The sequence below is a fragment of the Clarias gariepinus genome, chromosome 9 (assembly GCF_024256425.1).
Source record: "Clarias gariepinus isolate MV-2021 ecotype Netherlands chromosome 9, CGAR_prim_01v2, whole genome shotgun sequence".
Lineage (NCBI taxonomy): Eukaryota > Metazoa > Chordata > Actinopteri > Siluriformes > Clariidae > Clarias > Clarias gariepinus.
Window position 1 is genome coordinate 16,628,200 of NC_071108.1, and position 15,288 is coordinate 16,643,487.

General features: G+C 38.0%; 1 protein-coding gene across 3 annotated transcripts in view; it reads left to right on the plus strand.

The window, feature by feature from the left end:
* The window catches only part of magixa (MAGI family member, X-linked a), a 62,733-nt gene extending 52,394 nt beyond the window's left edge, over nt 1–10,339 (plus strand). The window contains exons 14-18 of one of the 3 annotated variants that reach the window (XM_053504688.1): nt 157–233; nt 2,034–2,180; nt 2,379–2,517; nt 2,800–2,887; nt 5,035–5,124. In XM_053504688.1, the coding sequence (XP_053360663.1) occupies nt 157–233; nt 2,034–2,180; nt 2,379–2,517; nt 2,800–2,887; nt 5,035–5,041 (458 nt within the window). In that variant the 3' untranslated portion in view covers nt 5,042–5,124. Of the gene's footprint in view, nt 1–156; nt 234–2,033; nt 2,181–2,378; nt 2,518–2,799; nt 2,888–5,034 lie in introns of all 3 variants that reach the window. The other 2 variants (XM_053504686.1, XM_053504687.1) reach the window with 2 other exon arrangements.
* Nucleotides 10,340–15,288: the final 4,949 nt, after the last annotated feature.

Here is a 15,288-nt window from a genome sequence, read left to right on the forward strand (position 1 = left end):
AAGATCTGACCTGTAACATCTAATCATTATGCTTCACTTTGTTATTTAAAAAATTGTGCGACTTTTATGGAACAGTGTGTCCTCCAGAGGGCACCAGTGTATTATTTGTTCATGCTCATGTTTTTCTTGTGACAGTTCTTTCACTTTCTCCCTTAGATGCCTCCAACCTGGCTGAGTACACAGACGTCGATGCAGATAGCAAGTTAAGAAAAGGGCACATAGCCAGACAAAAGGTGACTTTCTTACATTATATATGCCATGTATCAGAACAATATTATTTTATAGAAGTCGTAAATATTATTTCAACAGTAGCAACTCTTACCTCTCAGCAACGAGAAAAGATTTCGATTTTACAGTTTCATTAACAAGAGACCAGCCTTTTATAACGAGTTATATTGTCATGTCATGTCAGTGACATCAACGACACCTCCCTTTAACTCCAGAAAATTAGAAGAACTGGTCACATGCCTCCCTGATTATTCACACCTATTTTTTATTTAAAAAATTAGTAACAGTTTCTGTGCATTTAGTTTTACAGTATAATCTCCTGTATATTTAGTTTTACCTTGTTCTTCCCCTCATTTATACTTTTGTTTTGTTCCACAAAAGATTCTTGTTTCTATTTCTGTCTGTGGTGTTTGTCTTTCCCTTAATAACCAGAAGATCCATTTTTATTTGCCTCCCATATCTCAGTGCAGATGGAGTTATCGGAGTTGAGCAGTTTTGCTACCCCCCCTCCTAATAAGTACAGTAATATTATACTGGCATGATAATTGTAAAGCTGTTTGGACTTTGCAGTGGCTAGGAATTATCACACAGATTCACTAGATAGATAGATATATAACTTTACTAATTCTGAAAAAAAAAATTATTTGGTCATTGCACGAGAACATATTTCACCATCACAAGAGACGTTAAACAATTAAAACCCTAATCACTAAGGACACCAATCAAGCATGATGCGATACAAAACACAAGTTTAATTAAAATAACACCTTTGGTTAGGGAGTGTAGCTTTTAATTAATATTTAATTTTATAGACATCGGTAGAGGTCTCATTCATCAATTTCACAACAGTAGGTACAAAGGAGCCTCTAAATCGTTCTGTGTGGCACGTGACACACATCAACAAACAGCGGCTGAACTGAAGTCTGTACTCCTTTTCTGGTCCTTTTCTCATAAACGGTTTCTAATGAATCAGCAATCAAGCCAATTATAAAACCAACCCTTCAATTATTTTAATCAGGATTTTTTTTTAATTAATTTTATTAATTAATCTTGATAGGTTAATCCTGTTCCTATCTCTGGCAGTGATACTGTTACCCCAACATATGGCAAAACTTTAATATATATACATATATATATATATATATATGTACATATATATTATATTAGTACTTTTATATATAAAGTACAGTAGGTATGTTCGTTCCACAGTACTGAGGAGAAAGCAAAACCCACATTCATAACCAGTCATGGAAGCACTTTCAGCAAGAAAACACAATGTCATCTCAAGAAAAAAACACAACACTGATATATGTTTCTTTAATAATTGCTTTTAAGTTGTTCCATATCACCAGTGTACCATCCGTTTTCTTTTATTTTTGGTTACAAAGCTAACTAGCTTCTAACACAAGGCTAAATCTCAAATTGCTGTCCAATACCTGATGAGGGATACTACTTGGGGTGTGGGACAATGAATGACACACGCAAGGGCACTAGCTTTCCATTTAACGCTATTTGGGATTTAACCCCAGAACTCGGAAATTAAGAGAGATGATCTAAGGCGTAATTAATGAAAATTTATAAAGAAACTTACAGGATTTACAGGAATCTCCATCACTTGCATGTTGCATTCCTCACCTTTTGCCTACATGGTATAATTTTTTTATCTCTATTAATCACCTATGCTAATTAAGCACTCTCTCTCATACAGTATAATATTGTTTAAATATGGAATTTTAATAGCATAATCTAATTCAGCTTTCACCACCTGTATTATCTTGTTCACATTTGCTTTCTATTTCTTCCAGCAGGACCCGCGGTATTACAATGTGGATCTGGATAGAGGTCCAACTGGATTCGGCTTCAGTTTGAGAGGGGGGAGTGAGTATAACATGGGACTCTATGTGTTGGGGCTGATGGAAGGAGGTCCAGCATCTCGCAGCCAAAAAATACAGGTACATATGCACAAGTCCTTTCTGGCAGGTTTTTTTTTCCCCTGCACCGATTTGGATCTCATTTCTAAGACATCTCTAAGTAGAGTAAATTCTCACAGTGTAATCCTGCACAGTATAGTATGGCTTATCTTTGAGGCAGGTTGTGTCTGCTCACTAGTTTTAGTCAATTGTTCAAAAAGTCCTGTCTTACGGTTATAGGTGAGTGATCAGCTGGTGGAGATTAACGGCGACAGCACAGCAGGCATGACGCACGGCCAAGCCGTGGAACAGATCCGCAAAGGAGGGCACCGCATCCACCTGGTCCTGAAGAGAGGAAATGGATATGTACCAGACTACGGTAAGCAGAAAGGGACATGTAGGCTTTCTTTACAGCTGACTGATTTATTTTGCTTGTGGGAGTTCCAAATTCTTCTTTCGTCTTAGCTTGTGGAAGGGGTTTTTCTCTGTTCACTTCCAGCACGATGGGCAACTTTTTGTTCACCTTTTCCTAACTATGCTTTGGGCTTATTCTTCTTTGTCTTGTCTGTTTTTTCCCTTTTTTTTATCGGTCCCCCATGCGGCTGTCATCCCCTCCCTCCCCTTCTCTCTCCCTCTTTTTCTTTCTGTTTCTATCCCTCAGTGGAGCTTTCCAGCTTATCGCTCTGCATGACCAACTCCAAACAGGGCGAGCCTTGCTTCTATGTCATCGGCCGGACAGAAAACACACGGTTGGTAGCTGTTCCTGTTGGTTTTGCCTGTTTTATTTAACTTTAGGTTTCTTTGGGTTCACATTTGTTTTCTCTCATCGGTGTATTTTCATTTTCTCCCTGCTTATTGTCTCAAGTAAGGTTCTTCTCCATTCTCCACACTCATTCCAACTACTTACTTAAACAGTGCACAGATGCAGAAATGCAATATACTTATACCCATTTTGAATATAATAGATCGAGTCAAGTCATGTAGGATTTCAATATTCATTCCTGTTAAACATGTCTCTCTAATCATCTATAAAAATGATCTCTAATCATCTATGCATGCTTATTAAAATAGTGGTTGATTAAAAATAGGTTATCAGCTGGTTTTGTGGCGACGCGGTGGCTTAATGGTTAGCACTGTCGCCTTGCGCCTTCAGGGTCCGGGCTAGATTCACAGCCAAGCTCGATTCCAGTCTCTATGTGCGTGGAGTTTGCAGGTTCCTCCTGTCCTTGGTGGGTGTCATCAGGGTACTCTGGTTTCCTCTCACAGTCCAAAGACATGCAGATTAGGCTAATTGGTGTTCTCAAATTGCCCATAGTGTGTGAATGAGTGAGTGAGTGTATGTGTGTGATGGATTGGCACCCTGTCCAGGGTGTACCCCACCTTGTGCCCTAAGTCTCCTGGGATAGATAGGCTCCAGGCCCCCCTTCAACCCTGTATACTGTACATGATTAACCGGTATTGACGGTGAGTGAGTAAGTGAGCTGCTTTTGTTTTATAAAGTTTTTGTCTCAAGCAAGGCACTTTACAATTTTATAGGCCAATAGTATGAGGAAAGAAGCTGACGAAAGACTCTTTTTCCATGCAGTTGATAGGAATTTTTGGAAAATTATCCAGTAATAAGAGCTGCAAATAATTCCTGATTAAAAGATTTGGTTTAGAATATTTCTTGGAGACATTTCCCATTATACCTTCATAACAACTAGGACAACCAACAATAGGAAACCAACAATAGCTAATCGATATAGTGCTGTTTACTACACTTCAGAAAATCCTGCTACTGTATATACGAGATTTAACCTGAGTCGATATTCCAGTATAGAACTCTCTAGACCTTTTAAATACTTGTTACCTTTAAATAAGCACTAGTGTGGACTACCTGTCGTTGACAGTTAAAGACTTCGTAAAAACAATTAAAAGCTTGAAGCTAAAACTAAGCTGATCAGCTTTATTAATGTAATCAGTGATATTATTTCCGGTTGAAAGCGCATCTACATCTCAGCCTGTCTTACTCTATGGCTGTCACTTATTAACACAAAGAAATAAAAAATCGTAAGGTTGAGTATTTTATGCTTTGTTTACTTCTTGTACTTCTTTCATCGTCAGCCAAACACACTCGCTGTTTGATAATCAGAGAGTGAAACGCAAATGAGAAATGGAAAAAGTAGATTGGATATAGATTAAGTTTTGTCTTAAAACCATGGTAAAATACACTTATACAGTACCACAGTAAAAATATTAAGTAATCCCAGTAAAAATATTCAGCTTTTTTAATTAATATTTATTTGTGCAGGTGTTTATTTATATTGAGCAAGTAGCTTTTAAGTAGCTTATTTTAAAGTAGATTATTAAATCCGGCACATAACCGTTCATACTGCTCTTACTCAACATTTTGATTTCATTGATGGCGCAGGTTTACCTTCAGGCAAATACAGAAGGCCAACGAATGCAAAGTTTCGTTAAATTCTGTCCAGGCATGATGCTGTGACACATTCTGGCTGGACAGACATACGGACATACAGTCATACGGACAGACAGAAATTTTTGTCAGACTGTTTTTTAGGTTCTCCAACGTATAAAAACATAAAGATATCATTAAAAGATTAAGTTCTGACCGTTATACAGACCAAACCGTTCTTTTATTTGTATAGGTATGAAGGTATTAACGTATGTTGCCTGAATACAATGTGTTTTCTTCAGCACAGTGAAAAGCAGATGAATAAATGTTAGCAGTTCATAGCTTTCTTTTTATCCATTTGTCTCCTCACCTCTCATTCACTTCTGTCTACAATGCCGTAGGTTTTTGCCGTATGTTTTGACACTATAGCATGAGTTCCCACATGGCCAACTGTGTCTGTGTGTTTTCTCAAAGCTACTTATCTCTCTATCTCTCTCTTAGGCCATGAAGGTGGAGCAGCCTCCCCCTCCTCCTTTCACGCTGAGGAAAAGGTTGAGAGTGGTGTCGCTTTCTCCCTGTCAAGGACAATTGAGAAAAGGGTGGACAGAGAGGCAGAGAGACAAAAGGGGCAGAGAAAAAGAGGCGGCAGCCGAGGAGGAGCAGAGGAGGAGAGGCGAGGCACTCCTGAGATCGAGCGGGCTTCAGGCGACTTGGTTAGTATCACAGCGGGCTCCCACTCAGGGAGGAAGAGAGAGAGAGAGAAACCAACACAGAGTACAACCAAAAAAGCTCCAAGAAGTAAAGAGGAGGAGGAGGATGTAAAGCGAAGAGAGAGAAGGGAGACAGAGAAGAGGAGGAGTTCGGGAGGCAGAAAGAGCAAAGTAAAAGCTGGAACTCAAGACAGAGAAGTGAGGGAACAGGAAGAGGAAAGGGAGCGGTCAGATTCAAGAGGGAGGAGAGGGAGAGATGAAAAGAAGGAGGGAAAAAAGACTGGGAAAGGGAAAAAGGAAAATAACAATACCGATCTCCCTGAGAGCACAGACGAGGTCCCTGGGGTCATCCAGAAAGCACCCTTCTCCTTCCTCATGTCTCTAGATGATGAAGGCAATCTTTCTGACGCCGACTCTGCACTTAGCTTTTCAGGAGTCAGCGTGTCTGCAGCTAGCATCTCGTTCGCAGGAGCACAGTGGCCTCTTGACTCCAGAGATCTCGGCAACTCACAGGAGATCCCCACTACCCCACACCTCAGCCCAGGCCCATGGCTCATCCCTAGCCCCTGTAAACTCTCTCAGGTCCTAGAAGGAAACAGAATGCGCAAACATTCAGGAGGCCTGTGGATGTAAACATCTTACTCTCTTTGATCTCTCTCTCTCTCTCTCTCGTTCTCTCTCTCTTACTTACACGCAAATACACACACACACACGCATGTTTTTTGAAGACCAGCACACCACCATCATCCCACCAGCCCTCCTCAACCTTGAAAATAAACTCACACCTCTGTTCACTTTCTCAAGACGAGCCGCTCTAATGCAACCAGTGCCCATGTCTGCAGTCCAGGCAAACTGAACTTCCCATCATTCAAAAGCCAGTGAAACAAAAGGAGAGAGCATGCTGCCATCATGAGATGGTTCTGATTGGTTGCTAACCTGCAAGGCAAATCCATATTGCGTGTATGTATTCATATTGATTCATAGCATGTACAAGTTATTTTTTATCTTATGTCATTTTGACATTTTTTTTTTCTTATTTTAATATTTTATTTTCTTATGAATGCATCAAGATTCTATGACACAAAAAGAGGAAGATTTATTTAAGATCTGTATTAGCTGCTTGCTTTTCTGTGACCAGACTGTAACCCTCTCCCCCACCGAGTGTGTTAATCTAGCTGTCCGTGCTGGGGAAAGGACGGGGAAAGAACTGTTTTATTATGAGGCTAGCGAGCCATCTCAGACTTCTCCAGGTGCCTTCTGCTTCTTTAGCTGGTGTTTACCAAAAAAAGAAAAAGAAAAAAGAATCTATATAATATAATATAATTAAAAAAATATAATAAATGAAGAAAAGATTAAATGAAGTAGCAAAGTAGAGAGTGTGCAATTAAGCATTCTTCTGCCTCTGGAACTATAAACCTTTGCAAGACTCAGTACACAAGACAGAGGAAAAAAAAAAAAAGTAAAAAATCTGCACACATTCTGCAACCGGTCAGCGAGTCATTACAAGTGCCTCATGTGATATTCCTTTACGTAAAACACTAGACTTCTTTTAAGATGTCTGTGTCAATTCAGGATCCCAGAGCTTTAGTTTTCTCATGTTTCTCATGTTCGTACGTATTTAGAATCGGCGTTTCGGAGCCATTCCAGATCCCCAGCGCATTTCAAAATCACAGATAAAGAAACAAATCGAAGGCCAATACGATCTCATTTGCTCCGCCCTCCTCCAGTCTGCATCAAGATTGCTTTTACTACATCTCTCACTTATTCACTTTCTAGCTTCATGTCTTAATCTGTCATTTCAGGAGATAAAAAGGGCATTTTGATACTGGTCTTCTATGCATTTTGTAAGACTTACTGATCAAAATTGCGGAGGTTGTTTTTTTTTTTTCTTTCTTTCTTTTCTTTCTTTCTTTCTTTCTTTTTTTCTTTCTACCGAGGCCAAGATTGGGAATATTGTGTACTATTGAAGCGGTGGTTTGCTGGGATGTGACTGGCATGGAACATAAGGGAAGACTTTCTGAGGTCATCTAGTGTCAGATGTACTGCAGCACCAGCTTATGCATCTCTCTTTACCTCTGACTGTCTAAGCAATAAGAGGCCATCTACAGTATTCACGTTTCCAGTTATAGTACACATTAAGTAACTTGACCCTTAAAAACCTCACTACAGAGCAGTGTTTAAATTAGTTGATGAAAAAAGGCCAAGTGAGCAATCTCACAATGCATTAATAGAGATTTATGCCGCTGGTAGATGCATCTGCAGGATATGTCATGTTATTTATGCTGTATGCAATAGCATGTCATGAGCATTTATCAAGTTAAAAGGAGTCCACATGTATTATAAGAATATAGGTAAAGTTTGATCAGCTATTTAAGTTCGTTGACCTAATGGTGACTTTATCCAGCCTACAGTATGTGTATACATGTATATGTTTTTTGATACCTAAAAGGGCAAAGCTTGGCAAAATGCATCATCATGTTTGTATTGAATTGGGATAACAAAATGTTAATGTTTTGGTAATATTTTTTAAGGCAGAAAGACAGTACTGTAGCAGATGCAAGTCTATTGTATATTTAGAGAAATCCCAGAAAAATCTAGACTTTACACCAGAACAATATTATAAACCCTAGTCAGTTTTATCAGCCAGTAACATATCAGAAATACTATATGTAGCACACTATATAATATCCTTTAAGGTATGTTTACAGTAACAACTTATCATTACACCCTGGCACACGAAAAACAGGCTGAAAGTGCCAGCTTCTTCCGTGATGTAACGTGATCTTTGAAAAAATATTGAAAATGTTTCAAAGTTGCATGACTGTTAGATGTACTCTATGAGCATCACCCTATATGAAATATTTGTTTTTAGTTGTCCTGCCCCCCCCCCCCCCTTTTTTTTTCTGTAATGTGGTGAAATGTGCAATGCTTTTTAGTGGCCCTCTTACCCTTTGAAAAGAAAGCTTGACAGCTTAGCATGGTCACACCCTAGTATTTTTTGTAACAAATACGTTAACAGGCTCCATCCTTTAGCACCCTTCTTCACAAAAAATCCGAGGCAGATAGTCTGCCACAGTGCCAATAGATAAATAAGTATGCAATCAAGAGGAAAAAAATTTAAAAGCATGTCCAATGATCACCATACTGTACCTGTCCATTTACTTCAGCAACTGTAGGTTGGGGAAAGAAAAAAAAAATGAAACCTGAGGTTGTCTTACAAGAAGGAGCCATAATATGAGCCAATCATTATATTTAACAAACGGTGCCATGTTTTGATACTATAACTTCTGAGGTCGATCTACTCGCAGTGTTACTGCATTGTTGAAACGCTAATTAACGATGTCATCCTCGTTCCCTTTGAAGAAAGGAATAAGGCCTTTGTTCTTGTATGTTTTTGTAAGTGTTGACAGTTGAAATGTCAAAATGTTAAGGTTAAGGTTCAGCTTTGAATTTCAACTTGAATTTCTTACATTAGCCTTGTTAAGGAATCAGCCATTGTACAGAAAAACACACACACACACACACACACACACATTGCTTTTCCCCACTAGACTATATATATATATATATATATATATATATATATATTGACAGTATATTCTGTAGACAGTAGTTAGAGAAGTAGCAGGAGCAGCTGGACAGCTAGGAGAAAGATGACTGAAGGAGAGGGCATGGCTGGCAAAGCAGAACATTTTTGCAACGCTCTTCTTTTCACACAATTCGCCACTCTAAACCGTTGCAGGGGTGTACATGCTTTTGCTTCCAGTGGCATGCTGCTTGCAGCCAAAATAGGCATATACTGTGCCCTGACATGCGCGTTACTGCTGCTGTGCCGCTTGCCATGTGTAGCTGGTTTAAAGAGCTACAGTGATTAATGCTTCAGGCTTGAAGTTAGCTCAAAGATTTAAGGATGTAACAACATTATCATTGGGTGTACGGCAAGAAACTAATTTGTCAGTGCAAATGAGCCTTCGAGGTTTAAAAACATACTATCCCAAAGTAGGGATGCACCGAGATTTTCATAACCACCTGCAAATGAATTTGGTGCTGACAATTTTCCACTTTTAAGACTGAATACATCAACAGATTCTTTCTAAACAGTTTGTTGTTGTGGTTAGTGCTGAGAATTTAATATTGCGTTGTGGACATGGCCGCATAACGAATTTAATGAATCACGTTTTTTTGACACAGTGGATTCAGTCTAAAAACCCTGAATCAGTTATTATTATTTATGTATTTGTTTTTTATTTTTTTACATCATGTGTGCACCATTTCATACGCACACGCTACATTATATGTTCCAGCACTTACTGATTCACTCGGCACATGCTAATGATGGATACATGCTTGTATTTGCATGTGTTTCTTTAAAGTGCTGGATTTTTTAAACGCTACCTGCTATGCAAAAGAACAGTGATGTTATTTCATCACAATGTATTGCTTTGGTTTATACATATATATTTTTTTTTTCTTTATTCCAAAGCATAAGCAAAGTTCCTGCAAAGGTTGAGAAAGTAAACTATTTAAAATATCTGGCACTTTTTCTTCGTTTATTCAGTCCAATGCAGCCTACATTTTGGCTTTGGACAGGACTTATTTTTTCGGTGCATCACTACCTCTAAGATGTAAAAGGCTTGATTAGACTAAAATACTTGCATGCTTGATATAGCACACTGTTCCCGGTTATATCCTAAACCACAGTCATTACTATAGCCTTAGCCAGAAATATATAAATGTATTCCTCCACAACTACTGCCCTCTCCTTTGTTTTCTTTCTTCTGCTTCAGTTATACAGGACGATGTAGGCAGATTTTTTATTATTTGTTAACCAGGTCTCGGATTCCCTCCTCCTGACTTGAAGCCGAACAAGTAGCCACTGTTCTAAAGCTGCATTTGTGCAGCAGGAACTTTGACTATACCCGAGGGTGTGTACATAGCAGTCCACATGACACTTACTAGTACAGATGTACAGGTTTTTATTCGTTGCTCTTGATATGTATGAAGATAATTGTATTGTTTTTGAATGCATCAACAGGGAGTTTTGAATTATGAACAATGAAATAATGACATGCAGTTACCACAATAAAGTGATTAAACTGAAAGGAGTTGCTCGTGTTCACTGATTCAAGCTGGAGTGAATTTTTTTTGTTCAGTTTAGCTTTTTTTTTTTGGTTTGTTTTAAATTCTGAAATGCAGTGTTTTCCAAACATTTAATGTATGTTAACCTTACGTACTGTATGTGCTTACTGGTTTAAAATGGCAATACTGTATTAGAGGATCCTTTCAGGAACAAAACACTGAGAAATCCAGGCACAAAGCTTCTTCTTATTAGCATTATCATTTACTTGAGTAGGCTGTGCATTCTCAATTTCACCACTCTGTAATTTCATTGAGAGGTTGAATCTGTTTAATTTCATACTCGTACACACAAACGGCCAGCTTGGGAGATGTTTGACTCCCACACAAAGCAATATACAGTCTCCCTCCCACACATCAGTCATGGTACTGCAGAGAGATATCAGATTCTTCTCTTTGGAAAGAAATGCTCGTGAGTCCTGGTTCACACATAGATATACTGTACAAGGTATGAACTTACTGGCAAATAACTAACAAAATACTGTCATTTTTTAAAGATGTTTTTTTATCAAAGGAAATACATTATTTCACATATTTCAATAATGTTATCCGAATAAAGTGGTATAAGTGTTGTACAGTATGATATTACCTGGAGCCTAGTAGTTTCACCTGTAAACAGGTTTTGCAGAAAAAAAAATACAGTACAAATAATGTTTGAATAATAACTGTCCATCACCACCATAGTTTCTTCTCCTCACCTTTTGGCAACACAGTACCAGTAAGAATTTAAAATTACTTTTGCCTTGTTTATTACACTAACTGTAGTTTGCTGGACCAAGTGGTCTGGACCCTTCTGCCAAAGATATCATAGCTGTGCTGATATTCAGTACAACAGCACTCGCTCTCATATGATGTTGCTTAATTATACAACAGTTAGTTTTGACCAAATAATCTGATTGGATGAAAGGCATACCACGAGTGGTGATAATAGACAACAACAGCACTGCTTAACAATATGAATCATACAGGTCAATAACCGTTAATTACACAATTACAACTGTTGGCCATCAGCATGGGTAAAAGTAGGTCAGTACGGTGACAAGAGAGCAGCAGCCAAAACCCACATTAAAAACCAATCACAGAAGCACCTTACATGATTCTTTGTGTCTTCAGTATTCGGTTCTAAGTGATTCCAAATTACCTCCAATTACTGTACGTTTTGTTTTATTTATGCCTTAAGCAAGATCCAAAGCTAACTAGCTGCTAACACGAGGCTGAATCCCAGGTCATTCTCTAGTCCATAATCAAAACCCCGCTTGGGGTGTGAGATAAGGGCTTGTTTACCCTAGTGCACTAGTTTTCTATTTGACGCTATTTAGGATTCAACCCTGGAACCTTGACGTTAACAAGAGGAATGTTTAATTACTTTCACTATGTTACACTAACTATTGATCACCAGCTCTGCCAGTCTCACAAGGATTAATGAAGGCGGAGCAAAATAACTTGGTAAACAAACAAATCCTATTCTGTTGGATAAAATGGCTCGGGCTGGGTCCTCATGCCTATGGCCACATACTGTAACAGCTGTACTATGCTGATGTCACGTCACTTCACATCATACCAAAATGCATTTCTTTATTTAATCACATTATACTGGAAACTTGCTGCTGTGATGAGAAACTGGATTGTCCAGTTGCTATAATGCATTTATCTGTTTTGTGTGAAAGCTACTGTCCAGATATAAACTATACGCACAGAGACAGAGAGGTGAGAGCCAGTGAAGTAGCTGCTGAGTCATTCTGTTATTTGGGGTAGATTTAACATATTGTAAGTAAAAAGTGCAAAAACACAAACCTTTTAAATTACTATTTAGTGTAACATATCTGCTAGTTGCGATGCTCAAACACTGACATTTTTTTATGAGTAACATATTTGCCATTTTCTTTATTTTGACCAATAATTTGAGTGGTAGGAAGGAGAGTGGTAGCTCAGGCAGCTAAGACTCTAGGTTGTTGATTTTGTTGGGATTTGAGGATTTGGGTTTGAGCCCTGCTGTTGCTGGGTTAACACACCCCATAGCACCCAGCCACTGCATGCATGCCAGTCCCAGGCCCGGATAAAATGGGAGAGTTGCGTCAGGAAGGCCATCCAATGTGGAACCTATGCCAAAGTTGTGTACGGATCGGATGGTCTACAGTGGCGACCCCTTGACGAGAGCAGTTGAAAGAAAGTTTCGTTTCAGTGTTAGTACTTGCCTGGCTGATCACTTCTCATTTTTTATAAACAGTTTAAAATATATGGACAAATAGTTGAATTAAAATCATAAACAAATCTACAAACCATAAAAGTGTATGTAACAGTTGATGGTCAAATTGATGTACTGTGTGACAAATAGATAAAATATTTGTAAAAATAAGAGAAAACTTACCACATTGTGTTTAAAATGTATGCCACAGAGAAGAATGACATCAGTCGATTGTGGTCTCTTGGCACTGGGGAAAATCATTTTTAAGTTATAGGATGGAGCTCTGGTAGTGACTTAGGGGAAATTTGCGAACATATTTAAACCTATTATACCTATTTATAGAATTGAAATGAGAAAATACATTAAACATATATTTTTTTTTATTATTTAGACTTAATAAATTTAAATAAATTTTAAAAAGTTATTATCCAAGAAACCCCTTGATTGCAAAAGTAGACATGGCAAAAATGATCAATTTGGCAACATTATGAAAATTTTTAAGTTAAGTTAAGCGTAGAATAAATGTTTTATACACCGTATGCTTTTAATTAATAAGTAAAGAGGATATCTTTATAGAAAATATTCAGAATACATATACTTATAATCAACAGACATGAAATGTGCCACAAATTATTGAATGACTCTGTTGGAGTTTACTGCAGAAGAGAAGTCGTTAAGGATTTATAATATGATGTAGATAATGTGCCCCTATTACACATGTTAATTTAATTATTTTTAAGTGGAATTGTCATGAAGGTCTCCTCATGGCATCCTTGACTGGCATGCAGATTGTGTGTTAAATGATTTAAATAAAAAAAATCAGTCTCATCAACTCCTACTGCTGTCTGAGATGCACCTTATATGCATGAGCATGTTTAACAATTTAATTGTACATATTAGGGAAAAAATCTTGATCATATTTTGTATATTTTCTCAGTTCACTGAAATTTATTTTTGGGTATGCCACCGGTAGCACAACACACAAGATGTTTCTGAATCGATTTTAGATGCAAGTGCGGCTTAGATCAAGCACATCAAACTGTCCACTTTCGGAACACAATCAAGCCAGCTGTGGTAAAACAGATATACTCATATACAACAGTTTACATTTTATCCTTTAAATATATATATATAAAAAAACAGAAGGCAAATATTACTGCTTAACAGTTTTGGATAAGCCATGTGAGATGTGCAGTGCAGATCACTATGCTGGGGAACTGTTGTAAATTTTGTCTAGTGTGCAGAGGTTGCGCAAGAGTCTACATCTCCTATTTTTACACGCTTACCCAAGCAAGCAGGCATTGTGTTTGACACGTGTTTTACTTCCTTTCTGGCATTTTTATTTAGCACAATTTTCATATTACTTTGTACTATTTATTATTTCAACACACAAATACCCACAACATCAATCATGTCAGAGACAGCAAAATAATGCTGCCTAGTTTCTATGATTCGAACACATTCAGCTCTTTTTAAAGACTCCAAATACCATTTACTATCCGAAGCTGTACAGTAACTATAGGAAAGAATCAACCCCTTTTAAAATAATCACATTTTGTTTCTTTGTAGCCTGAAATGAAGACAGACACAGTTTTTGTTTTATTCAGCTGCATTTACTATAAAAAAAAAAAAAGAAAAAGAAAACCAGAATCACCGATTTGGAAAATCACCCCCTTTAAAAATAACTTGTAAACTCGATCAGGTGAAGCTACTTACAGTACCTTCTCAAAGGCTCATAAAGCTTGTCACATCTTGACTTTGCATTATTTTCTCACTCTTCTTTGAAAAGTTGAGTTGAGGATGATCGTTTGTGTACTGCAGTCTTCGAGTTATTCCACAGATTTTTAATGGGGTTTAAGCCTGGGTTCTGATGAGGCCATGCAAGGACATTCACCTTTTTTTTTTCCTTGAACCACTGTGTAGAAAGTTTTCCTGTGTGCTTTGGATCATTGTCAGGTTAAAAGGTAAGCCTTCTTCCCATTGACAACTTTCCAGCAGAGTTTCCTCAAGAATTTGGCGATATTTTGCTCCATCCATTTTTCTTCTATTTCAACAAGTGCCCCAGTCCCTGCTGCGGAGAAACACCACTTGACATAACAATACCACTTGATATAACCACCTCCATGCTTTACTGTAGGAATGGTGTTATTTGGGTGCATTGGATTTCCACCAGACATATTGCTTGGTGTTGTGTTCTAGATTCTTTTCTGTTCGTGGAATGAACTTCTTCTAGATGTCTGTACAGGGTACTGGGTCTCTGGCAATCTTTAAATGACGTGTTTGTCTGATGGTACTTAGTTAGTAACCCAATAACCCAATGTAATGGTCTATTTATTGATGAAAACTACAAAGCACTTTCGTAAGTCACTTTGGATAAGAGTGTCTGCCAAATGCCCAAATGTAAATGTATTTTGGCCAGATAATTAAACTTTGGTCTCATCTGACCACCTGTATTTTTGCAAAGCCGTGACTGCATGTGGCCTTTCTTGAGGAATGGCTTTTTTCTTACAATCCTCCCATACAAGCCCCATTTGTGGAAGATTTGTGCTATTGTTGTAACACACACAATGACCAATCTTTGACCTAAATTTCTGCAACTGCTTCAGAGTTGCTGTAGGCCTCCTGGTTAATTTCTCTGACCAGTTTCCTCCTGGTTCCTTTATTCATTTTGAAGCGATGTTCTGATCCAGGGAGGGTCTGTGTTGTTCCAAATACTTTCCACTT